We start from the raw sequence: 26,488 nt of genomic DNA on the forward strand, positions 1-26,488 counted from the left end.
TGTTCGAAAAATCCAATCCAAAAACATCCAAAACATTCGATGTTCCAAAAAAAAAAATTCAGGAGATATCAAAGAATTTGCAAGTAGAAAAAAAGGGGAGGGATGGAAACTTTCAAAATGTCTGTGCTTAGAAATATTCACATCACAATTCTGTCATAGGCCGGTATTACACTATAAAAGTTTGATAAAATCCCTATTATAAAACTTGAAAAATCCAACCAATGAAGCTCATACGTTATATTCCAGCAAATGCAACCGATAAGCTCATTGGTTGATTTTTCCAAGCTTTATAAAAGGACTTTTATAAAACTTGAAAAATTCAACCAATAGGCGGATCAGTTAAGTTCGCTCGAATGTAACAGATGCATTTATTGGTTACATTTTTCAAGTTTTATAGAATAATTATTATCAAAGTTTTATAGTGTAATATCAGCCTTAGGCCGGAATTACACTATAAAAGTTTTATAAAAGCTCTTTGATAAAACGTGAAAAATTCAAAAAATAAGATCACCGGTTACATTTGCTTGAATGCAACCGATGCGCCTATTGGTTGAATTTTTCAACTTTTATAAAATATCTTTTATAAAAATTTATAGTATAATCCCGGCCTTAAGTCCGGATTACACTATAAAAATTTTATAATAACTCTTTTAAAAAAAGCAACTAATAAATTTATTAGTTGCTTTTTTCAAGTTTTATAAAATAACTTTCATAAACCTTTTAGAGTAAGTCCCGTCCTTAGATTAGTCACTTCTGAAATATAAAATTTCATTTTTTTAAGTTTATAGACTGAATATCGAGTAAAATATACTTGTAGGTATCAGGGGAACCACCAAAAATATTCAAGTGCTAGGGTCTTCAAACGTCTTAATCCGGCCCTGAGTGAACACCGTACGTGGATGACATTGTTTAATAAAAGTATTTTTTTAAAGTTTAAAAAAATAATAAATATTTAAAATAATATTTCACATATTTATATTTTTTTAAATAATTTTAAAAATTTAAAAAGAAAAAATTAAAATTTTTAAATTAAATTTAAAAGTTATTAAAGTATGTAGTCAATTAAATATTCGTAATGAAGGGAGCGGCTTATAATTTTGTTCCCTTCAGTAGCCGTTGTTGACAGGTTTTATTGTATAAAATTGTGAAGTATGGACAAAAGGCAGTTAAAGTTGCTATATCTCCATCTCAGAAGGAAACGGAGGGATAGACGCATATGGGTACATCCTATTGATGAACAGGGACCTTCATATGGTGTTTTTAAGGGTATTTATGGCAAATAATTAAAAAAATTCCGTGCAAAATCATCTTCAAAAAGTAGCCAAAGATGCGGACGAATTCGCTCCGCATCCGCATCGTGTGAATAGCCCCGAATAACCCAATTGTCAAAACTTGTATGTGCGGATGCGAAGCCCACACTTAGGTTTTCACACATGGGGACGACGTCGAGACCCGCATGAACATTTCCTAGGTGCGGAGATATTTCGGCTCGTCTGAAAGGCTCAGTATATTCCAATTGTTAAAACTTCTTCCGGACCCTCATCCACATCCGCTCCGTGTGAAGGCCTCTAAAAGCCAAATCGAAACTGCTTTTTTTTTTACCTTCATATCAGCATTTTTTTTCGCTTTTTTCCTTCCCGCCGGTATGACGATTAAAAAAATATATACAGTATAGCAGTGTTTCTCAACCGCCGGGCCGCGGCCCGATACTGGGCCGTGAGTGATTCACTGTCTCATTTTTCCGCCTTTATTTCCGATTAGTCGTATGTAAGATCAGGCCTTCCACTCACAAAAGAGTAATCAACCGGGCCGCGCGCTTCCAAAAGTTGAGAACCACTAGTATAAAGTACAGCAGCGGTAAACTGGCTCGCACTACGAGTAAACTGCTCACTACCTGGTTCGGAAATCGGATGCACTATAATCGCACCCCAAGACTGTGAATACTGTGGATAGTATTCTATGATAGTCTACTACTATATATTTCTAGATAGTAGTCTTTCAATGAAGCACTGCTGAGAAACATGGCAGCAAAAAAGAGTCAAGAATACATCTTTTGTGAACTATCATTTGAAAAGAGCGTGCACAGCTTCGACATAAATCAATATTATTTTCATTGTATTTCTTACTGTATATATATATATATATATGTTTATGGAAAAAAAACTATTCTTCAGTAATTCCTCGCATTCATAGGGGTAATAAATTGAGAAGTAATTAACATCCTAGGCGGAGATAGAAGTGGAAATCTGGAGGGCATGATGTTAATTCATATATATGCATATACATTGCATTTTACTTTTAAAGCCTGGGGGAGGGGGGTGGCTTCTAGCCCAGGATTTATCACATGGCCCCCCCCCCCATATAGTAATTTTATAGTGTGAATATTGAAAAAATACAGTTCATTTCGGTGCTCCGGGCTAGAGCCCTGCACGGCCCGGGGGCCTCAAGAGAAGAGGGACCTCAGAAAAACGACAAGTAGTCGAATTTTTCGAAAATTTTCAGGGTGGGGCCTCAGAAAAATCACTTGGCCACGATGCTCTTGAGACAGCCCTGTCCCCCCCCCCCCCCATGAATCAAATAGCATAAGTTTTTAATGACCCTAGGAAGTAATGGTGATTAGATAAAAATAACACAATTCCTTGATTGGTGTACATTCCTTATTTTTATTGAATCTGCATATATATATAGTTGCTACAGTGGTGTTTTTTTTTCTGTGAAACAATTAGAGTACTTGTGAATAAATTTTGGCTGGAAATAAATGTTTTGAATTCATGGTTACATTTATTTAAATTTCCATTTATGTATATTGTTACAACAAATTTTATGTATTATACAGTAACTATATTTTTCTCTCTTCAAATTTTAAGAAACTGGAAGTCAAACCTCTGCCGAAAAATGAATACGGAAATTTCTATAATGGTGATTCTTACATCCTTTTGCATGTGAGTATTTGATAATTATATTTCAATCAATTTTAAACTTCTTTTTTTCTAAGTTTTGGTTTTTTAATGTTGAAATAGTTTTAATTTTTTTGTGCTGATTTATTTTTTAAATTAAAAATAAATTTTAACGTATTAATAACTAATAAAAACTAAGTTTAATAATTAACTATAATTATTAAAAATAATTATAATAATATTTGAAATAATTGTAATTTGTAGTGATTAAAACTTTTTTTTTTAATAAATTATTTTTTACAGACCAAACAGCTAAGAAGTGGGAGATTAGAGTGGAACATACATTTCTGGCTGGGTGAAGAGACTTCTCAGGTAACATTTTCTTCATATTTAAACCATTTAAAATACGAAATTGTTTTATCCCTTTAATTTTTTTTCTAGCATTCAATACGTGAGAAGTGATTTTTAAATGCCTTATCGTGGTCTGATTCAAAGATGACGAGCATATAAAGAAATATTTCAAAAGTATATTTCTTAACTGTAAATAACTAAGATTCCATATAAAGTACTGTATTATATTATTGTGTTTTCTGTGTCGTTTTATACCTTTACCAATCCTAAATTTCTGATTGATCATAGGATGAAGCAGGTGCAGCCGCAATCAAATCAGTTGAACTTGATGATGTTTTGGGGGGAAGTCCTGTTCAACACAGAGAGGTGCAAGAACATGAATCAAGCCTTTTCCTTTCATATTTCAAGAGAGGGATCAGGTAAACCATTGTAATTATTCAAATTCTGATTTTCATCGGCTTAATATTCATTGTTTCTTTCATAAATTATTGTTAAATATGATCTAAGCAGTTGCGCATTATATGATTTTCACGTTGCTAGATACTTGAAAGGAGGTGTAGCATCTGGTTTCCGACATGTCGAAGATGAAGTTGTGAAGCGTTTGCTTCAAGTCAAAGGAAGGAGGAATGTTCGGATCCATGAAGTTCCTTTGAGTGTAGAGTCCATGAATAAAGGTGATTGTTTCATTCTCGATGCTGGTCCAGCCATCTATGTCTATACTGGTGAAAGCAGCCACAGAATGGAGAGGATCAAAGCAATACAAGCAGCTAATGCTATTCGAGATGATATGCATGGCGGTAGAAGCAAAGTGAATATCATAGGTATGATCTCCAGTTTTGTTTTCCTAGGCTATGACACCTTGCAAAGTTATATTTTTTTGAGGAAGTTATCCTGTGTTACTTTTTATTTTTTTACATACGCTAATCAATACATGACGATCTTGTGGTGGCATTCAGAATAAAAATTGATTCTTTTGTTTTCAGACTCAACCAGTTCATCATTAGAAATTGGTGAATTTTTTATTGAACTTGGTGGTGGTTCACCAAATGACATTAAAGACTCCGACAAAGGAGGTGATGATTCTTCATTTGAAAGATCCTCAGAAGCTACAGTCTCTCTCTACAAGTAAGAATTTATTTTATAATAATTCTTTTTTTTTTTCATTTATGGCATAATCGAAACACATATGAAATAAATTTATTCACCCAGGTAATCATTTTTACACATTTAGAATATCAGAAGATGATTCAGGGACTCTTAAAGTGGAAAAAGTGGCTGAAAAACCACTGAAGCAAGAATACCTTGACTCAGGGGTATTATATTTTTAAATAGTTATTCCAAGAACTTAGATTACAAAACAAAATATAATGCAAAAATTATTTCTATTTCATACCGAAATTATTAAGTCTATCCATTTAGGCTTTCTGAAAGGACAAATGTCTTTTATAGCCACTTAGACACAATATTTTTTGTGATCATTTGTATTAAAAAAAAAAAAAATCATGATTTCTGAACATATTTTAAAACCACACTTATGACATACATTATGTAGCTGTAAGTCAGTGTTCATTTTGGAGTTAAGACATTTTATTTCAAATTTCTAGGAAAATACCAGATAAATCATTGTGTAATTTTGGACATGTAAATATAATACACAAACTCACACACGTGCGCAGATTCAGTCACAATAGTGCTTTTAGGGGGCAGACAAAAAATTTAAAAAGAAAAAAATATTTTTGGTTAACCATATATCGTAAAAAGTTGCAACTGATTTGTTACGTACACAGAATATTTTACTTGCTTTGCGCGATACTTGTAAGCATTTTGGTAAAAATAGCAAGTATATTCACAAAGATCAAAGTTTCTTATAAAAATTCCACAATTTTTTTTTTTTTGCTTATAACACGTGGAGTTTCCAACAAATTTTTACAAAACTTACAGAAAATTTAGCACTATACATGAGACACACTGTAAAGAAATTTAAAATTTAACAATTGAATATTCGATGAGATATGAGCATGAAAGTGTGAACATGAGGTATTTAATTATGTTTTCACAAGAAATATAAATTTTATTTTTCATAATTTGGTTAAGATATATATATATAGTGCAACTTATATAAAAATTCCAGTTGAATGTCACGAAAATTCAGAAAGATATCAGTGATACGTTAAGTAATTTCAGTTACTTGCTGAAAGCAGCTGGATAATGAGGTATTTTCCACAAAGTGGTATTTCAATTATTTTGTCATTTGATCATTGCCTTCAAGTTTGTCAAATTTGTTCATTTTGACATCATACACGAATGTTATGCTCAAGCATATATTTCTTATATAGCATCAAACACATCTTCCCTAATTTGCATAATGCTATAGACTTATTCTTGAAATCAAATGACAGAAAATACTTGAAATATCAATTTGTGGAAAATCCCTTACTATCCAGCTATTTTCAGCAAGTAACTGAAATTACTGCTCGCTTTATTGCCGATATCTTTCTGAATTTTTGCGACATTTATCTGAAATTTTTTACACAAGTTGTACTACATATCTGACAACCAAATTATATAAAAATAAAATTAATATTCCCTGTGCATGCGTAATTAAAAATAATTTACTTAAAATACTCGTATCTCATTGAATGTTGAATTGTTACATTTTAAATTTCTTTACAGTGTGTCTCGTGTCAAATTTTCTGTAAGTTTTGCAAAAAATTGGTTGAAAATAAGGAAACAGTTATTTTCCAGATATTTTGCTGAGGTGAAGTCGGAAAGAAAGGTCATCACGTCTCTGCCTGGACTCGAACCCAGGCCCTCTTGCGAGCCCAGTTCGAAAATAACTGTTTCCTTGATATCTCGGGCTGAGAAAAAGGCATCAATCTCAATTGGTTGAAAACTCGAAAATTCCCCATGTTATGAGCAAAAAAAAAACGTGATGAAAATTGGAACATTTGTGTAAGAAACATATATTCATGAAAAATGTGCTATTTTCCTGTAAATGCATACAAATATTGCACAGAGCAAGTGAAACATTCTGTGACAGTTACAAATCATTTCCAGCTTTTCATGATACAGGTTCGGTAAAAATCATGTTTTCTTTTTTTAATTTTTTGTCGATCCATAAAAACATTTGTGACTGACTCTGAACTGGAAAGTTTGAGTTCCAGCAGTATGTTTACATGCCCGAAATTATAGAACAATTTGTCCAGTATTTTTTTTGAAATTTGAAAAATGTCTCAACTCTTACTTGTCTGACAAGCTGCAGATATATTATATCTTGGGATTCTGGTAATGAAACATAAGCGACATGCTATTAGTAGGTAAGTGTTTTTCTACTATAGTATATATATACTGTATATATACATATTTATATATAGGCCTACATTTTTTGTATTATTTTTATTCATTTTAAAAATTTGTAAAAAAATTATATAAATATAAATAAATTTTTTCCCTTATAACTTTTATACTCAGATGGTAAGTTTTATAATTTGATTCTTATATAAATAACTGCAGAATATAAAAGAGAATTTATGTGTAAATAATAGTAATCATCAATATATAACCAGAGATTTTTTTTAGGGGGGGGGACTAGACTGGTATTTCATGGAGGGAATAAACTGACAGTACAATTAAACTTAAGCATTTCACTCCTTATTATATAGGCCTATCTGACCTTTTTTCACATTTTGATGGAAACTGCATTCTCATTTCTATCATATTCACTGGTTACACACAGTCTTGTTGATAATATTTATGGCATCAATCAATATAAAACTTGAAAAAAAAACAAGAGTAAATATATTTGAATTGCAATCACATAAAATTCTCAGAAAAACAAATATGTGCATATGTACAGGGTGTTGTGGTTAAGAATGTAGCTACTGTGGGGGATGAGTAGTCATAGTGACAGACTTGCATTGTGAGGACCCGGGTTCAAACCCCATCATTGCCACAGTGGTGGTTGGCTGAAGTTGGTTTTCTGTGATTCCCAACTTTGAGCAGCGAATGCAGGCGGATCTTTCCCCCCCCCCCCATTGAAAAGTGGCGCCACAGAGCAACAAGCCTGCAATGATACAATTATTCAATCGTTACACTCCACTCTTCACTCATTAGAAAAATTGACGGAAGATGGCAGCACTACATATAACAAGCATTACACAGAAAGACTTCATGTTAGGTTCACAACACATGCAGGCGCAGGTTATCTTCGACCACCTGCTAAAATCTCTTCATTGAGACCTTCTATTTCTTATCCTGTAAGCACACTAGCACAAATAAATGAATAAAATTATTATCAATTGATTATAAGTGAAATGCATTGAGCTTACAGATGGGTTTCAAATTTGCAACCACTGCATTTTGAAAATGGCAATGTTTCTATCTACTACAGGAAGATTCTATTTCTGACACTACATATGATTAAGATTTGTCTTTGTGTGCAATCCCTATCCATGTTTTTTAAAATAAATTTCATTTATGTGAAATTGTTTTTTCTTCAATTAAGGAAGCGAGCATTTTGTTTAGTTTCAGTGTGTGAATGTAGAGTTTTTCTTCTTTTCTTCGCAAATATAGGATTGTTTTATGCTGGACGGTGGGATCAATGGGTTGTTTGTATGGGTTGGAAGCGGTGCAAGCAAGAAAGAAAGAATTGAAGCCATGAACCATGCCAATGTAAACATTTGTTTTTTGGGTTTTTTTGCATTTTGCTCTTTGAAGTATTTGTACTTATGAGTTATTAAATGCAATGAAAGTTTTTGTAGTTAGCTTAAATTTTTTTAAACTGTGTTTTAATTTTACTCAGAAATATTTGGAACAGCAAGGTTATCCAAAGTGGACATCTGTCAAACGCATCATTGAACATGGAGAACCTCCTATATTCAAACAATACTTTGCATCTTGGAAAGAGCCAGAAGATCAAGTGGGCTTGGGAAGAGTGTACACAGAAGAGCAAATAGCAGGTTCTTATTTTTGTATTAAATTCAAACACATGTAAATGATTACTTTGCACCATATCATTGTTTTCATTTCCCTGATTTTCACTTTAAACTTTAATTTGAATCTCTATCTTCTCTCACATATTGCAGCTTCATTACCAGAACCAGAATTCAATGTGAGTTCTTTGCATAGGAAGAAACGGGCACTGTTATGCAAGAGCATGGGCAAAGCATTTGGTTTTATGCCTGATGATGGAAGAGGAAAAGTTGAGGTACTTGTATATACAGTTTTAATATATAAGTATAGCTATATGATAAAAAGAGTGTTTAATTCAAATAATTGAAAATTTTTCTTGTGTATTTATTTGTTTGTGAAATGGCAATTTCATTTATATTTCTTATTGTTTATTTAGATTTGGAGAATAGAAAATTTTGAACTTTCACCCCTTGAACCGGCTGCTTATGGGATATTTTTTGGAGGCGACAGTTACATTATAAAATATACTTATGAGAAAAATGGTTGTGAGCGATACATAATTTATTTCTGGCAGGTAACTAATTGACAATTTCTTAAGCTTGTCATTCAGATTATCATGAAAAATTTTGCAATTTCAATTTTGTCAACAAATGTGAAGCTGCTTAAGTGCTAAATTGGATGAGAATAGAATATTGTCTCAAGGAAACAGATATTTTCTGGGTATTATGTCGAGGTGAGCTTAGAAAGAAAAGTCATTTGGTCTCCACCGGGACATGAACCTAGACCATCTTGGCCAACATAATGGTCAGCTGCAGCATCGGGGGCCCCACCAGGGAAAACACTCCAGTATATAAACGGCTCCAGTGAAATAACCCAGAAAATTCTCAGATTTGTGTCCGCCATGAATAATATGGTGGAAAATGGCCAATTTAATCATTAAAATTTTATCCTGGATTCTGCTTTTTCATAAACTCATACATACATATCCATTGTTTATCTGGTTCCCAGCTAATAGATGCAATGCATCAAAAATGACTGTTTCTTTGGCGAATCAGCTTAGCATGCTATGTCAAAATTTAGAGGTGACTGTTTCTCTGTTTTTGACTCGAAAAATTGTGTCTGGGTGTGGAACTCTTGTTCAATGGTACAATATGAACCTGACCATCGAATACGATACATTTTTGCTCTTTGGAATTATTAGGGTCTGCGTAGCTTAGTCAATTGTAATTTCGAGGTGTCATTGTCATGTATGTTGGCATCCACTTTGAAAATATTTTGTCACCGTGCAGAACATCAAATATGCATTCAGCTACTAATACAAAGGCCACAAAAAAAATCAGCTTGCCCAATGAGCCGGAGGAAATAAATAAGCTAAAAATGTCCATAACAAACTTTGAGAGCAGCACGAGTGTACAAAAAGGCAATGTGATGAGAACATAGCTAATTACTATTGGCACTAGAAATAATGAATGTAAATATTCTGCTAATCATGTCTGCTGTAGAAACGATGGCTTGAATAATGATAATATGAAAATGAAAGTCAATTTAAGACACAGTAATTTTGTCTAGTCTCGGGCCTCACAGGATAGCTGTTGGCCACCCCGATCCACATCACAGGCGACACAACTTTGCCAAAGTAACAGAATGCCCTGCCTAAGTAAATAAAATATTCTGTTTACTTAGGTGTCCAAAAATACACACTTAAGAGAATTTCACCTTTTCCAAAGATTTTCTTTGAATACTGAAGAAGCCACAGTGTTTCAATGTTTCATCCAAATTGTATTTCAAACTGTACAACATAAAAACTGCTAAACAATGAAACAAGGGTCTATTGTGAGATTTTGCTATTCAGATCTTTTGATCCATTCCCAAAGTGGGGATTGGCACTTTGGGCGGTTATGGGTTGGATTAGCAAGGGGGCAAAGGAAATGCTTTATTACTCAGGACAACAGGACAATAAATTCGAAAGACTGATATAGATTAATGACATTTTAAGGTGTAGCAGAATGATTAAAAAACTAATTATGGCAGAGAATGTATGTATAGCTTGAGGTTATTTATTTCTATTGCATGGACTACACCTTTTTCTATGCTTCAGTTGCTTTCTACAAGCACACATCTTTGTTCTTAAGAACTTTTCATTTGGAAATTATTTTTTCAATATACCCTAATATCATCTAAGAGGATTTTTTTTCAGTGTTTCATTATGATGTAACTATTAGATTAGATAACTTGATAAGTATTCACTCTTGAAAATAATCTGTGAAAGAACAGAATGAAACATTGTCATTATTTAAGCCATTAATTGTCAAACATTAAAATATCCAGGGGAAAAAAATTTTAAGGGGTTATATTAAGAAAATGAGATATATATACCTTGAATAATGTTACATGACAAAAAAAAATTTGTCAATATTTAAAAAAAACATGGGATGTTGCACTTCCGGAAGCACAGTGTATTTATATGATTTACATAGATTTGAATAGTAAAAAAAGGTCATTTATTGTTTGCCAACTTACTTTTCTATCATTTTTGAAAAATGCACAGTAATATGTACATCTCCTCACGCGTGGTATTTCCCTCAAAAATGCAACAGTCAAAAATCATTCTTGCTGGGCTTGTCAAGAAATAGTAGACATGTGTACCTTTGAGCCACATTCTGCTGGTAGTTATAGAAACTTCATGAACAGCTCACAAGCAGAAATCGATTGTTTAGGAGCTTCAAATGCCAAAACAAGTTCAAAATATACAATGACTTATTTAGGGAAAAAACTCAAAGAATTAAAAATACATACTCTATGTCTAGTTTAAATCAAATATAAATGTGCACAGAGTAATTTAATCTTTTAGAAAATACATTCAAATATTTACAGCACACACATATAATGAAAAAAAATATTCATCAATTACAGGGACAGACAAGTAGCCAAGACGAAAAAGCAGCTTCTGCAATCCATGCTGTTAAACTAGACAATGATTTGGGTGGAAAAGCCATTCAAGTAAGATGCTAAATACCCATCAATTTTATTTGTTTCTTATTTATCTGATATTTTTATTCTTCCACAAATTAATAATATACACACACAGCACATTCATATAATTATTTAGGCTATTACTTACTTCCAAGTAACTCAAAAATTTCTTTATAGGACATTGGTTAACGTCTATCTTTATTGGGGTCATTTATAATGTCAGTTTTTGATGATCCTTGCTTGCACGATTATCTAATCCCCCCCCCCCCACGAAGCCACTTTCATACTACCTCCAGAAGTGATGACTGTTAGTCTGACTGTGTATTTGTACTGACCCTTTATTTTTCCTTTCAAAGGTACGTGTTGTTCATGGACAAGAGCCTCAGCATTTTTTGAGAATCTTTGAAGGAAAAATGATCATCATGATGGGTGGACATGCTAGTGGCTTTAAAAACATACATGATTATGATTCATATGATGTTGATGGGACCAGGTTGTTTCATATCAAAGGAACTAATGAACACAACGTACGAGCCCAACAGGTAACAAAATAATGTTATTTGTATCCAGTTTTATGGAAGGAAATTTACACTGAACCCTTTTATCTTGCAACTGTGTTTTTGTACACTGTATTCTTGGTGAAACTTTTACAGATTCAATTTTAATGTTCCTGAATTTGAAATGTTCCACTTTCTTTACATCTTAAAATTTATGAAAATATTGTACTTGATGGAATGCATTGATAATAGGGAGAAAAAATCTTTTCAATAGTTTTGGATTAGTGCTCTAATCCTTGATTGCGTATGTTTGGATTTGAATCCTGGTCAGGTGATATGTTTTTATTCAACCATTTCTGAAACCATTCGAATTAGCCCCTCAGAATATATAAAATAATAGTTTTGTGGCAAAATTAACTACAAAAATTATATTGTGGTTGATAATCATGTTACAAAAATGTAGACTTTATTAAATTAAAACAGTAAGTTCATCCAACGTTGTTTAATTGGGTATCAGTACATATGAACACAAAATGGTTTTTATTATCATAAGTCCTTTTTGGTATTACCATTTGAAAAATAAATATTGCATGTAACTTTTTGTATAGGTTCCAGAAGTTGCAGGTTCTTTGAATTCAGATGATGTATTTGTTTTAGAAACACCTAAAGTCACATATGTCTGGATAGGAAAAGTAAGAAAATTGACATAAGCTTATTAATTTATTGTATTTTTTAGTCAGCATTTTTGTATTGCAGAAAAAATATATATATGTGAATGCTAATAAAAAATTGATAGTTGCACAGGAGGATATCTACTTGAAAGAAAACATGGCATGAACAGATACTATCTATACTCATCTTTTTTAAACTTGGTGGCATTGGTGAGATATCTCACCTAACTTGATTCCTTTTATTTCAGCAATTCTGAGACATCTCACCTCCTTAAAAAAACCCTTATTTCGGCAATGATGAGTCCAGATTGACATGTAAAAAACCCACAATGCACTAACATGTTTTCTCCCTTTGACAAGGAACTTTTTCAATGCACTAGTATAATTGGCTGCCGCTGTGGTGGTCGAGTGGTCATAGTGACGGACTCGCATCGCGGGGACCCGGGTTCGAGCCCCACCGTCACCACAGTGGTGGTCGGCTGAAGTTGGTATTCTGTGGTTCCCAACTTTAAGGCGCAAATGCGAGCCGATCTCCCCATTAAAAAGTCTCGCCACTGAGAGCAACAGTCCTACAAACAGTACAAATATTCAGTCATTTAGCTTCACTCATTTCACTTCTGAGATATAGATGGCAGCACTAAAAATCATACACAACACTAGATATGCACTCAGACTGTTAGGTACACATACTTATACTTCCAACACAACTCACTAGGTAGTAAATTGCCCATGGCGATAGACCTGAGTTGTGCTCAGCTTGGAAAAAAAAAATATATATATAATTGGCTTTGAATACTAGTGGAAAATTCCCTTGCATGTTCAAAACGAATACTAGTGCTTTAAAGTGCATAATAATAGATATAATTGATGCCAATAATATTTCTTTTTTTTCCAAGCTTATAATATTTCAATTTTTCAAGCTTATTGGTAACATTTCAATTTTTTTCTTAAGATAAAAAATTCATACATATACACTTTTTTTTGTTCGGTATGGGCCATTCTAATAAGAGATGTAAAAAAAATGACAATGTTTAATTTATAAAAATTAATTTTTTGAAATATTTACATTACAAGTATTGGTATAATTCTAGGAATCCAGCGAGGAAGAACAACAGATGGGGAAAAATATTGTTGGAATTGTCTCTCCTGACAGGTTGGTGAATGAATTTAAGTTTTAAACATCATTACAACTGAGATGCAAATGTGAGCCAGCTTTCCACAGAGAGCAGACAAAATGGCAAACTCAAAACCTACTTACAAGATATACTTCATGCACCTGCCACTCTAACATAATTTTTGGAAGCTAAATTATTGGCATAAGCTCAAATACATAAAAAATGCTCACCCTCTGACAATCATAAAAACGTTAGGAACACATTTATACCATACTTTCCAGCAGATAGAAAATTACATAACATTGAATAAAATTTTAATGGGAAAATACGGGATAGCTCATTTATTGAAATGAAGGATGACATTTTTCTAACAATATCTGGTAGAAATCAACACAAATGTATTCTTTTTCAAGTACTATTTCATTTATCTCACAAACTACAAGATATATTTGGTAATGTCTGTGTTTTTCATACCCTCATGCAGAGAAGTTATTGAAGTCAAAGAAGAGGAAGAACCAGAAGCATTCTGGGAAAGCCTTGGTGGCAAAGGGGATTATGAACATGGAAGAAATCTCCCGAATGCACCTTTACTTGAAAGTCGTCTTTTCAAATGTTCATGTGACTCCGGGAAGTTTAAAGTTGAAGAAATCAGCAACTTCACTCAGGAGGTATAATTGAGCATTATACTATGAATAAAAGTTAGCACTATCATTTTATGAAGTGAAAATGATTCTAAAAATCATTTAATTCCCCATTTAAATCAACAGCAAGCCTGTAATTTGTTTGGGTGCTTATTTTAATTTTCTGATCTATATTTTTCAAAAATTATTCAGAGAAATTATTATTTTTTAATTCCAAAGGACTTGTCTGAAGATGATGCAATGGTATTAGATACTGGTGATGAAATTTATGTTTGGATTGGGAATGGTGCTAGTGAAGAGGAAAGAGCAGGCTCATTGAAAATGGCAGAGGTGAAAACTTATTTTGACTTTTTTTATTGCAGCTTTTAAGAATGGTGCATGGATTTTATTTTCTGAGTGGTGTTTCATTATCATTGCTATTTCCACATCTATTTTTTTAGGATTACATTCGCACAGATCCTACTGAACGAAGTGTGGAAAGTACACTGATTATTGTAGTTAAACAGAATGAAGAGCCAGATGGGTTTATTGCATTTTTTGACAAATGGGACCCAGAACTGTGGAAGGTATTTTTATACTCAACATCTCATGTTTTAAATGGTTTTGAAATTCACACTTGCACCAAATGTTAGTTATATTAGACAGGAATCATTAGTGTAAGTCTGTTTGCACATTTTTTACTTATTTTGCAAAAATATCATAGATAATGTAATCAGGGCTGTTTCAACACCATCATGGGCTCCAGGATAGTGATGCCACCTTTCCAGGCTAGAAATATCAGTTTACAACTTTACTTACATGTTATCAAAAATTATAGCACCAGATCTTTGTTATCATGGAGTTTTTTATGCATCTGTTAATCTTGCGTCATGCCCAGGTGGGCCTGTGTGAAAAGCAGCCCAGCCAACAATCTAGCAAAGCTGAGAATAACTCTGCCCCCAAACAGCCTGTCCTCCTCCTTAAAAACTGAAACGTAAATACATTTTGCACTCAGAAGATAGTACAAGCACTGCCTTTCCGAATTGTCGTTTCAAAGATTTATTTATATATATATATTTATTTATTCAACATTGTTTGGCAGAGGGATACCGTAGATACAGATATATATAGCGAGTATTTTCCTTCCTGCTACTTCTATCTCTTTTCATGAAAAATTCTTCATTAAGTTCCTTATTTTATTTCTGTATTAATTAATATAATTTTTTTTTTCATTTTGCTTTTCATAAACTTTGCATAATTGAGTAGTTATATATTTTTTTCCAATTCTTTTGCATGATCAATTATCAATTTACTGTTCATCAACTGCTTCTCTCACTTTGCCCAATATTTTTACTTTAGGTAAATGCTGGGGCCTGATTATTGTTTTAGGTATAAGAACTTTCATTTTTTGCATGTTTTTTTGTTTATTGTTTGATTTTCTATCCTTATAATTTTTTTATTCTTAATTCTAGAATTGAAAGCAAGATTTCTCTACTATTAACACCAATCTTTGCTATACTAACAAGTAATTCCTTTTTTAAAATCTTCCTGTTATGTAATTGCACAATTTTGGACCTTGTTAGGACTCTGGAAATAACTTATAAAAATGGTTTTTTTCCTCTGCAAACACTTATGCAACATGATTCCTAATAGTTTTTTTTAGTGAAAGGAACTTATTACAACCTTTATTGCTATAATCTTGCGGCTGAAGTTACAAAAACTTTGTGCAGTAATTCAAACTCAGTGTTTTACGACAACATCAACTTGTTGAAATATGGTAAAGCTGCCTACAGACAAGTGTGCTAGCCTGTGTAGGTCGGAATTCAAATTACGGTTTAGGCATGGATGTCTACTAAAACTAACGAATTTCCCAGACAGATTACATAGATCTCTTGGGAAAACATGAATATTACATTTAAAAAAATTAATGCAACTGAAACTGGTTTGTGGAAGACTATCAAAATATTTTCTAAATTGATCATCATTGATGAAGTAGCCCTTACCAGATGTCGGTCCTAGTATGAAAATAATCAGAGGGCTGCAGCTAGAAAGAAAATCATAATCTATTGACCAGGGTAAAAATCTATTTTTGCTTTTCAACAAATGAAGAGTGAATTCGGTGCCTGCCTCTCTTCACTGATTGTGGCTCTGCAGCAGAAAGCCTTCATGAGACAAATATAAGTTTCACTTATTGCTTATATTAATTTTTATATTATCATAGGTGTAGCTCAGCTGTTTTAATACTAGAAAAAGGATTATAATTGATAAATCTTTTATTTTTATTGTCCCAAGTACTTGCATGGTGTGGCCACACATGTCACACTTCCCTAAGGACAGTTCTGACAAATAATTTATATTGAATAAAATTTAGATTTAATGAAAATATCAACTGCCTCATATGTTAAAAAGGAAAAGTATGATCATGATTAGTTACAAGTTGGAGATATTCATAAAACTTTCTTGTGAATATTACATTTTGCACTCTAATTTTTCTCCTTGTGTTTTGTCATATATTAGTAAATATCCAAGATTACAATAAATGAGCTTGAATTTTTCCATGAAGTTTTTATTTGAATTATTATGTTCATTGATGTGTTTGCACTTGACATTAATTTCTGGATTTCAGATGCTATTAGCTCTTTTGGAAAAGTGAATGAACAACAATATGCAAAACAGTATTCTATTCTGCGATCAAAAATCAATTATTCGTCTTTACTCCATGTGCATTTCTATTTTCCTGCATGAACAAAATTAAATTCAATGGATTTTAAAAACAAACATATTGTGAAAAATAATTGGCTTTTCTTTCTGTGATCGGTTTGGTGTGTATTATGTCTGCTTTTATTTACAAAGTTTCAAATGTACTGAATTTTTATTTTATTATTTTAGTGTAATTGTACTATGTGCAGAAATATTTTTAGCAAGATCCAAGTTTATTTAATGGCAATGTTTCTTAAAAAATATATTAACTTACTCTACACTTGGATAATTTACAGAGTTTTTTCAAGGAAAGATTGAGATATTCATTGCCTTTGTAGTTTAGTGGTCTAGGGTGTTCACCCGGAAAGTGAAAGGATGTGGGTTCGATTCCCCATAAAGGCAGTTGAATTTTCTCTTTCCAAAAATTCATCTTCGCAACAGCCAGTTGTTAAAGTCTTTGTATTTTCACAAGTGTTGTGTGTTTTTGAATGTGATATTAATAACATCAAAGATAAATTTAGTGTATTAAAATTGAAAATTATTGTGGCCTAAAATTATGGAGACTATTTCAATGAAAAATTATGTAATACAGTATTTTTTAGAAAATCCATATTTATGTGCTCTACTTTTCATATTACGAACATATATTTTTTACATGATTTGTGTTTTAATAAATATTTTGAAACTTGGAATATAGAATTGTTTCTGTTTTGGATACAGCACTTGACAAATTGAAAAGAAAAAAATTCAGGCATCAGCCATATTTCTCAGGAGAAAAGCATTTTTTTACAAGATATATAAACTGTCTAAATTTTTTTCTTCAACTTAGAAGCTTTTCTATGTTAGTAGATATGCTGAAATAAATTTATAAAATTTTGTACTTTAATCTAATAATCACGCACACAAAATTTTAGGCACTGAAACTAGTTTTTAACCACTATGGCAAACATGGGATTTGTGAAGCCTTACTCTAGTGCAGTGTTTTTTAACCTGGAGGTCTATGAGTACTTTGTAAGGGAGTTTGAAAGATCATTTTCATTCACTACCATTGCATAGACAACACATTTTGTGCTGCAAAGTTGTAATTTATTTAATTTTTCATCATATACAAATTATAAAAACAATCCATTTTAGATTTTATGAGAAGATGGCATTGAAATCAACCGTCTGACGATACGGATGGGGGAGGGGGCAGCAGCAGAGCATTGACCTCCATTACAGGGATTGATCAAGGGGGTTATCAAAAATGTTGGGGAAACACTACTCTAGCGTAACATCACATATAAAATACACATTTTGAATACACAAGTGATTTTAAAAACACTTGTGATACCATGTCAAGCAACTTGAACATTCTTATATGACACATGTACTTTTTGTAATATTAAAGGCATGGCATTGTATACCTATATTCAGTCCAGTCTACACAACCATGTGTTTACTTGTGTCTCTTCGTTGTTGCCGCTGCCAGAAGCAATTTTGAGAGATGTTCTATTTTTGAAGATGAATATCTATAATTGTGCTGTTTTGCATCAAGTTGTAAAGTCAATTTAATAGAACGTTTTTGATAAGGAGAAAGCAGATGTAACATTGCATGAGATATCTGTTAATTCAATGGGAATATAGGCAGACATAATGGGTGCCATATCATTTCTGTTCATTTAAATTTTCATCATGACCACTGTACACTAGAGAGCGCTTCAATAATTTATGCTCATTAAAATAAGTTTTGCTAAATGGGAGCAATGTGGCACATTAACAAGTTTGAATTCAAATCTTAGTGACAAACATGCAAGTATATACCTGTTCAAAATAAATTTCAAACTAGGCCTATTTTTTGTTCATATAAATTGATTACGTGCAAAAAAAATGACTAAATTGTATAAAAGTCAAAATCCATTCTGACTTTTATACAATGTTGGGGAAGAAAAAAAAATTCAATTACACCAAATTATAGATACACAAACAAATTTGTTTTAATATCAATAATCAGAAAAGATTTAATTTAAATATAGAGTATTTCACATTATATACATACTTGCAATGACAAAACATTATAGATTGAAATGATTTTCAGTTCATTTGGCCAGGAAGATATTGGAAAAATTGAATTGTTATTTTACTGGATCCTGTATTCATCTAACAGCAGAGGAGGAATGTGATTTGTAAGAGCCTACAGAGAGGAAGAAATATATTAAAATAACAATAGAATAAAACTTTTATAAAGTTTTATAAACTTTTATAAAGTTTTATTTCATTGTTATAGAATAAAAAAAAAATATACTAAAAAAAAGGATTATGAGTAATTTGGTTTAACCAATCACCCGTGTAATGGTGGTGCCTACAACGGCATGCGATATTATGCTGATTTTATGGTCTATATCATGTGGATAAGACAGAATAATGGAGTTGAACAATCAAGAAATATACTTCCTGCATTTCATTTAGAACTTGAACTACCCATGTTAGCATTGTTTACAATAAGGAATTCAATATTTCTATTTCGAATACTATATAATTATTAATTACTTCAACTGTCATTTTTTTTTCTTTTCAAAGAACAGAAAGGAACATGATAAACTCAGTTTTAATGTATTCATAGAAAAATTCAATTAAAAAATATATTCTATTAGCTTCAAACTTCCAAAAAAGAAAATGCACGTATCCTGCATAAAAAGGGGCACTGTGGGCAGCACACCAAGAAATTAACTGGCCAGATGACTGGTTAAGAGTTTTTCACAAGACAAGCAAAAATTTCAAACACATTTTGACTTCATGAGCTAGCTATGTTCTGCAAAACGAACAAAAATTTTGAAAGTTCTAACGTAATAACCAGGAGATATCTCACACTATGAGTATTTATTTTTTAGAATTCAGTACGTGTGATTGCAACTGTATTGAGTTCTGGGGCAGGACTCAAAGCATTCTTTAGGACTGATTTTATTATTTCAATTAAAGACTAATTAAAACATATTAGTATGAATATATACATAAGAACCCTCAATATTTTAGGGCCTTTGTTAGAATTGGGGCTCCATTTTGGACCCTGTGTGGGCTTTTTGGCCCCTCCATTCATTAGGATGTAATTGACTGTTGGAGTGGTATTTTTAGCACAAGCCCATGAAAGACTTTCTCACCCTCTTGTTGGGTGTCAATGGAAGCAGGAATTCCAGAGCAAAGCCCATGCTCTTCTATATTCTTAACAAAATACTCAAACATTTGTTATGAAATAAGTAAAAATTCAATAATTAAAAATAAATCAACCTGAATTATAATTTTAAAAGAATCATGATTGGCACAAGGGGGACTCATGGAACAAATTACTTCAGTGTTTTTATTATTTCTTATGAAGAAGTTTGACTTGATATATGAGTGTTTTGGATTATGAGGACGTTCACGGAATGGATTATGTTTGAGAACTCAAGTTCTTCTGTATTAAATAAAAATATGTAATCAAAGAGAAAAAAACTTGACTAGAATGACTAGAATGATTTTTGATACATTACCCTTCTGGGTAGCTGTCCATACTGAGCAAACTCCTCAAGAAAGTGTAGACTGTTCACTACTTCAGGTATGATTTCATTCTTATTTGTTTCTCTGAATAAGAAATAATTACAATCATTAGTTACATAATTTTTTATCGCCAACACTATAATTAGTATTAAAATGAATCTGTACACATGAATACTCTGAAAGGAAAGAGATTTACACAATGATATTTTTTTCTGAACATTAATTCATATTTCAATATACATTGGACTAATTATACAGACATATATCATTTATTCCTTATATGGACATTAAAAAAAAACGCAATGGGATTTGACTGTATATTCTAGCCACTAATAACAAAAATTGGCTGTTCTTCCTTCCCCGCTTTTAAGCATGCTAATTAACAGTAATAATAGAACATTCAATATTTTTTTTTATTTGCTATGAAGATAATTAAAATGATTCATGCAGAAAGTATGATACCAACCCTAAGCCATCAACCACAGATCTCACATACTGTCCCATATATGCAAGGAAGTTCACAGTATGATCTTGATGGAACTGGTGAAGAAAAGTCCAAGTCCCAATCAGGAAGGGCAAACCATCAATTGGATCAGCTCCTTTCTTGCTTACAAGTCCCCCTAACAAAAATGAATAAATATTTCAGAGCTTTAAACTAGAAAATTGAATAATAAATGTTATTTGCACATGTATGAAAGAAATATTGTTTCAAAAAATTTTAATACATTTATGTATGAAATTTAAATAAGGAGTGATAGTTTGATGATTAAAATAAAGAAATTATGATAATTATAACAGACATAAATTTTGCATAAAAATTCAGTTAAAAAAAATATAAAACTAGTTATACTGTTTCTATCACTGAATAACAGAATCTAAACAATGTTTTTTTTAAAAAATTAGTAGTAAGAAGTCCTATTTTTTGATATTTAAGTAATTGGAGGATAGGAATATATTGATTAAAAGGTTTCACATATTCCAATGGAAGAAAAATAAATGTTTTTTAAAAATGATTTGAAATTTTTTTTTTCCAAAGACTAACATTTTTTTAGACGAAAGTTTCACCAACCACCTCTCTCACTCTTTTCAAGATTAATCACCCACTTGAAACATTTAACTTTAAAACATTTAAGAATATCATATTTTTGTATTTTTTCTCAAGAAAATAATTCTCATAAAATTTTGCTATTTTTTTTTACAAAGCAAATACAAATAACATATGATGTGCATCAAGCAAAAATACTCATAGGTAAAGGTAATAACAATAAACTAATGAATAACAAAGAAAAAAAAGAGCTTACCCAAGTTTTTAGCATAGATCAACTTTGAGAGTTGTCCAATAACAAACAAAAACATGAACAATGAAAGATGAGGTAATGGTCTAGTGGTGATATATATCTGCAATTGAAAACAAAACATACATACACAGCTGACCTTACTTTATATGAGAAATGAAAAGATCATCATTTTTGCTCTTACTAAATATTATTCATTACTACTGTGAGGGAAACTACTCAGGCAATAAGGAGCAAATAATTTATCGATTGCATGTGATACTATACTGCAGTTTAATTATTTTTCAAATAGCTCATGCTACAGCAGGCGCATATCCAGAACAACATGTCAGAGAGGGTGAATTCGTGGGAGTACAAAAGACTTATGGTGAATATACGTATTTTATATAACAGAGCACTTATTTTCCATCATCTTATCATCTTTTCGGCTCTTATAGGTGATTGCCTTCCCCATGGATCCTGGCCTGTGTTAATGGTCCTTCTTGGTTATACAATGGGTGAATGGAGAAAAAAATTAACTAAATGGTTAGGTAACAATGTGCATTGGTGCATGCCTCTTTCAGTCAAGTGTTTTATACATGTTGCAAAGTGAAAAGAAACAGTTGGGGGAAAAAAAAATAGAGACTCACTTTAGCTAAAGGATTAGATATCCCAGCCCAATCAAGATATGAAGCAAGTTCATACATCAGGGGATTATCCTCTTTTGGATATGGCTTACTAGGATCCTTATAATGAGCTTCGATGTCAGCCAACACAGCACTGCCAATATGGAAAAAAATCATGAAATACTCTATTACCTCTTTATTTAACTTAATGAATAATATGAAAATATACACATCTCAAGATTGCCCTTTAAGTTGCCCTAGCTTGAACAGAGCCAAATAAGATAATTATTTATCCCTGATGTTGCCAGAAAAAAATAAAAACATATTCTAAGAATTGCCATTCTGCTATAAGTCAAAGTACTTCTCGATGCACGGTAAAGTATCAGAAAAACGTGTGTGTTTTGCAATCGCGATGTTTTCAATCCCTTCATGTTACTGATTTATCTGAAGAATTTACTGAATTATAATTAATCCATTGAAATTGAGAAGACATTTTTTCTTATATAGATAAATTTGAAACCAGAGAATTGTATTTCAGTTCAAAAGTTATCTTCTGTTATACAAATACAACACTGCAACAGACAAAATGCCCAACGAAGTGGCTGAGAAAAAAGATGCCATAGCAAATACGGATGTCATATATTTCAAACATTCAGCAACCCAATTAAAAATGTAATTACAAACAATATATATGCATGATAAAATATTATACAATGCCCATAAAGAATACTTATGGTTGCCTCATTATAAGTATGGATAGCTTCTCGATTTACCCCAACATGTGTATCGTATTTCTTTTTAAATGTGTCAGTTGTGTTAGAATTTACTACCTCTGGAGGTAAGCTATTCCATTTATTAACAGCCCTATTAAAGAGTTCCCTCCAATGCCACAACCTAGAATTGTCCCTTACCAATCGATACTGGTGTTCCCTTGTAAAAGCAGTTGACTGACGGTGTACTAATAATTCATGGTCCATCCTATTAATCCCACTAAAAATTTTCAACACTTCGATCATATCTCCCCAACACCTGCGTTCATCCAATGTAAACATATTCAAAAAATTAAGTCTCTCTTCATTGTGCCAATAAGGACACACGTAACTCTTCTTTGCACCCCTTCAACCAAGTCTATGTCCTTCCATAAGTATGATCTCCAAAACCTTACAGCATACTCCAGTCCAGGATGAACTAAGCCTTGGAAAAGGGGAAGAATGACTTTAGGAGAACGAGAAGAACCTTTTTGAAAATGAGACCAAGCATTCTATTCGTTTTTTTTGTACCACCGCTGAACAATGTTCAGAAAACCTAAGCCACTCGTCAATGAGAATTCCCAAATCGGTGACCCTAGTTGAATCCGGGATAGAGACACCATTCAACTCGTAAGAGAACCGTGGGTTATTCTAACCAAAATGAGTGACCATGCACTTATCAATGCTAAACGTCATGCTCCATTCATTTGTCCATGCTGCAATCCTGTTTAAGTTGGTCTGGTGCAGCTCCCTATCACTTTGATTCCCGATTACCCGGTTGATAACATAGCCTAAATAAGACCAAGACATATTGTCTGTGGATTTCCTAGCCAGCATTGAAGGCAAAAACATTTTAATGTCCTTTATAAAAAGATGATATTAAATTAACATTCACAACTCACTCATTCAACGTTTGTAAAGCACTTGCTAGATGTTTGGAATCAAATTTGCATGATGTATTTAACTCATGAGCTGAGCGCCTTCTTAGAAGCTGCATCTGACCAACCTGAAAAAAAATTTCATCTACTATCATAACAAAAGTAAATAAATAGATAAATAAAAAAATGCAGTGAGATGCCTTGATTAACAAAAACCTTGGTTTACAAATTTTTTGACTAACAAAGATCTTTTTGCAGTTTTCATTCGGCTAATGAACATTTTCATTGATAAGGATGCCCATGCTAACCTAACACAGCCACACTGTGAGCTGAATTTTCACACAATCATCATCAGAATAACAGTCACCGATCTTGATTAATTTACATCACATCAGAATCACTTCCTTGCTTACAAGTTCATTTCTCTCCCTGGAAGTTTTTGTGTCATTTCGTGTAAAATGAATTATTAAGCTAAGAGGAAAAATATATTTAAAAAAAACCTTGACTTATCAATGCAAGAATCTCGCCATCAACTTATAAACTGTCTTTCTTTCATTCAAACTGAGCACAACTGTGATTATATTGCCATGGGCAATTTACTACCAAACAAGTTGTGCTGGAAGTGTGAGCGTGTGTACCTAATGGTCTGAGTGTGTATCTAGTATTGTCTGATATTTCAATGCTGTCATCTATATTTAAAATTGTGAGTGAAGTGCAATGAATGAATATTTGTACCATTGTCTGCCTGTTGCTCTCTGTGACGAGACTTTTTAACAGGAGAGATCACCTTGCATTGGTGCTTCGAAGTTGGGACCCACAGAAAACCAATTTAAGCTGACCACCACTGTGGCAACGGTGGGGTTCAAACCCAGGTCCTCACAAAAGAAAAACATTTAGAAAATCTGGAGATTCTAAGAGGTTATCTTTTTACCTGCATGTATGAGACAATGAGCTGACTGCATCACATAATAGAATGCATAAGTAAATAATACATACCGCTTCATCTATGAACCCCATTGGGTTGTGTACATGGGATAAAATCAGACGACCTCCAGTTTCTCACTTTCCAGCAAATTCTCCTTTGTCTTTTTTTTAGTACTCCTTAATGTTTCATACAATAAATCTTCAAACTTTGGGTAGTATGTGGAATAAATTAAATAATTTTTCACAGAAACCTATAGAAAATTACATTTCGGGTGACAAAGTTTTGGCTAACGAATGTGATTTTGGAATGTATTATCTTTGTTCACTGGAGGATGACTATGATTGAGTAAGAAGCTAACTTGTGATTGTTGACAAATGGAAAAAATTAACCAGTTTATGATACAAGCAACTTTTGAAAACGAAAGTTTTGAAGTGAAATATATTGGGGGAATGTGACTACTTTTAAATCCAGCAGAGCTGCCTATGGAGCCAGTGTCTCAGCATAACAGTGTTGCCAACAGTCAAAAATTTTTCCAACTAAATTCTTTATCAAAAACAACTAGAAAACAACCAGAATTGATTTTGGTCATTATTCAGATGACCATATGTTCTGTATTTCCGAGACATTGCTGTATTTTAGTACTACTCTAGTATACAGGGAAATTTTTTAAAAGACTAGAAAAACAACTAGCAACTAGATGGGCATTTTTTCCAACTAAATGGGCGAAAAAAGACCTGATCTGGTTGAAGAATAACTAAGTTGGCAACACTGCATTTTGGCAACTCCTCATGTAGATATATGTTTTCCCGCCTCCATAAGAAGCCTACATGATGACATCTGGTACTATGATTTTCAAGTGTAAATATGTAAGCTGTTACTGTTACTTTCAGCAAAGTATAGGGCCCCAGAACATCACTTTATCTGAGAACTCAGGATGGTGAGACAGCTATACATATAGCCCTACAAGAACCCATAACTATTTTTCCTTATATAATTCAGCACTTGAGAGGAATGATCATCTTTCCCCCCCCCCCCCTTCAGGATCCATGTCTGACCCAGAGTAACAGATATCGATCCTATTTATAAAATTTTTGTTCATTATAAATTTAGTTTTAGTCAAAACTAAATTTATAATGAAAGTAAGTAGAAAGGCTCTCATCCTTCGTGAGGGTAGGGGGGGGGGGGGCCTGGGTATAGACAAGGGAGCTTTGAGAATAAAATATGGTTAAAAGGGGGCTGTGGACTAAAAAACGTTGAGAACCATGGATCATTATGTAAACATTAGCAGATACAACAGGTGTTCACTAAAAAATTACTATTATTAACATGAAAGAGGGGTAGACATATGCCCCCTTCACGAAATATGGTCTTGGTGATCCCTTCCTGCTCGAACAGCCTGTATCCGCTTATGGGTTAAAAGTGAAGGAACATAAAAATTTCATTTTTCCATACTGAATAGAAAAATATCAATGACTGAAGAAACTGATCTAAAAAATATATACTAGCCTTCAATATTTTATCTATGATAGCAGCAGTACAGGAGGACTTGAAGATTTTTGTGAGAGCAGGTGTATACGTCCTATTAGGATGAGCTATATTATTGGTTAAAAAAACATTAATATTTGTATTACATATGGCTCAAAAACAAATAAAAATACAGTAACAAATAATTGAATGAAAGAAATGTTCAGATAATCAAAGTAGTATCATTTAAACCTACACTATTACAAATAATGCTTAACAAAAAAAAAATTTAATGTTCTTAAGGGAATTTTAGTTTTTAATTTA

The 26,488-nt window shown here is 32.5% G+C and overlaps 2 protein-coding genes across 4 annotated transcripts in view; one reads left to right on the top strand and one right to left on the bottom strand.

Annotated features, from left to right (window-relative positions):
- Positions 1 to 17,427, top strand: part of LOC149075696 (gelsolin, cytoplasmic-like) — a 33,434-nt gene extending 16,007 nt beyond the window's left edge. Inside the window, exons 2-20 of one of the 3 annotated variants that reach the window (XM_089243184.1) lie at positions 2,868 to 2,942; positions 3,201 to 3,269; positions 3,537 to 3,667; positions 3,789 to 4,069; positions 4,232 to 4,373; positions 4,480 to 4,561; positions 7,821 to 7,919; positions 8,050 to 8,206; positions 8,333 to 8,454; positions 8,596 to 8,733; positions 11,073 to 11,159; positions 11,489 to 11,674; positions 12,238 to 12,321; positions 13,392 to 13,453; positions 13,900 to 14,083; positions 14,276 to 14,386; positions 14,497 to 14,622; positions 15,395 to 15,424; positions 16,662 to 17,427. In XM_089243184.1, the coding sequence (XP_089099310.1) occupies positions 2,868 to 2,942; positions 3,201 to 3,269; positions 3,537 to 3,667; positions 3,789 to 4,069; positions 4,232 to 4,373; positions 4,480 to 4,561; positions 7,821 to 7,919; positions 8,050 to 8,206; positions 8,333 to 8,454; positions 8,596 to 8,733; positions 11,073 to 11,159; positions 11,489 to 11,674; positions 12,238 to 12,321; positions 13,392 to 13,453; positions 13,900 to 14,083; positions 14,276 to 14,386; positions 14,497 to 14,622; positions 15,395 to 15,412 (2,154 nt within the window). In that variant the 3' untranslated portion in view covers positions 15,413 to 15,424; positions 16,662 to 17,427. Of the gene's footprint in view, positions 1 to 2,867; positions 2,943 to 3,200; positions 3,270 to 3,536; positions 3,668 to 3,788; positions 4,070 to 4,231; positions 4,374 to 4,479; positions 4,562 to 7,820; positions 7,920 to 8,049; positions 8,207 to 8,332; positions 8,455 to 8,595; positions 8,734 to 11,072; positions 11,160 to 11,488; positions 11,675 to 12,237; positions 12,322 to 13,391; positions 13,454 to 13,899; positions 14,084 to 14,275; positions 14,387 to 14,496; positions 14,623 to 15,394; positions 15,425 to 15,507; positions 15,561 to 16,661 lie in introns of all 3 variants that reach the window. The other 2 variants (XM_089243185.1, XM_089243183.1) reach the window with 2 other exon arrangements.
- Positions 17,428 to 18,686: 1,259 nt separating this feature from the next.
- Positions 18,687 to 26,488, bottom strand: part of Strump (WASH complex subunit strump) — a 31,030-nt gene continuing 23,228 nt past the window's right edge. The window contains exons 22-28 of the mRNA XM_089243186.1: positions 26,207 to 26,292; positions 23,800 to 23,903; positions 22,173 to 22,302; positions 21,550 to 21,646; positions 20,715 to 20,868; positions 20,242 to 20,332; positions 18,687 to 18,908 (exon numbers count right to left, since the gene is read on the bottom strand). Of these exons, the coding sequence (XP_089099312.1) occupies positions 18,855 to 18,908; positions 20,242 to 20,332; positions 20,715 to 20,868; positions 21,550 to 21,646; positions 22,173 to 22,302; positions 23,800 to 23,903; positions 26,207 to 26,292 (716 nt within the window). The 3' untranslated portion in view covers positions 18,687 to 18,854. The remainder of the gene's footprint in view (positions 18,909 to 20,241; positions 20,333 to 20,714; positions 20,869 to 21,549; positions 21,647 to 22,172; positions 22,303 to 23,799; positions 23,904 to 26,206; positions 26,293 to 26,488) is intronic.

Source organism: Pholcus phalangioides, unplaced genomic scaffold (genome assembly GCF_987345545.1).
Source record: "Pholcus phalangioides strain wild (caught in Gottingen) unplaced genomic scaffold, Ppha-v1.0 ptg000015l_1, whole genome shotgun sequence".
Classification (NCBI taxonomy): domain Eukaryota; kingdom Metazoa; phylum Arthropoda; class Arachnida; order Araneae; family Pholcidae; genus Pholcus; species Pholcus phalangioides.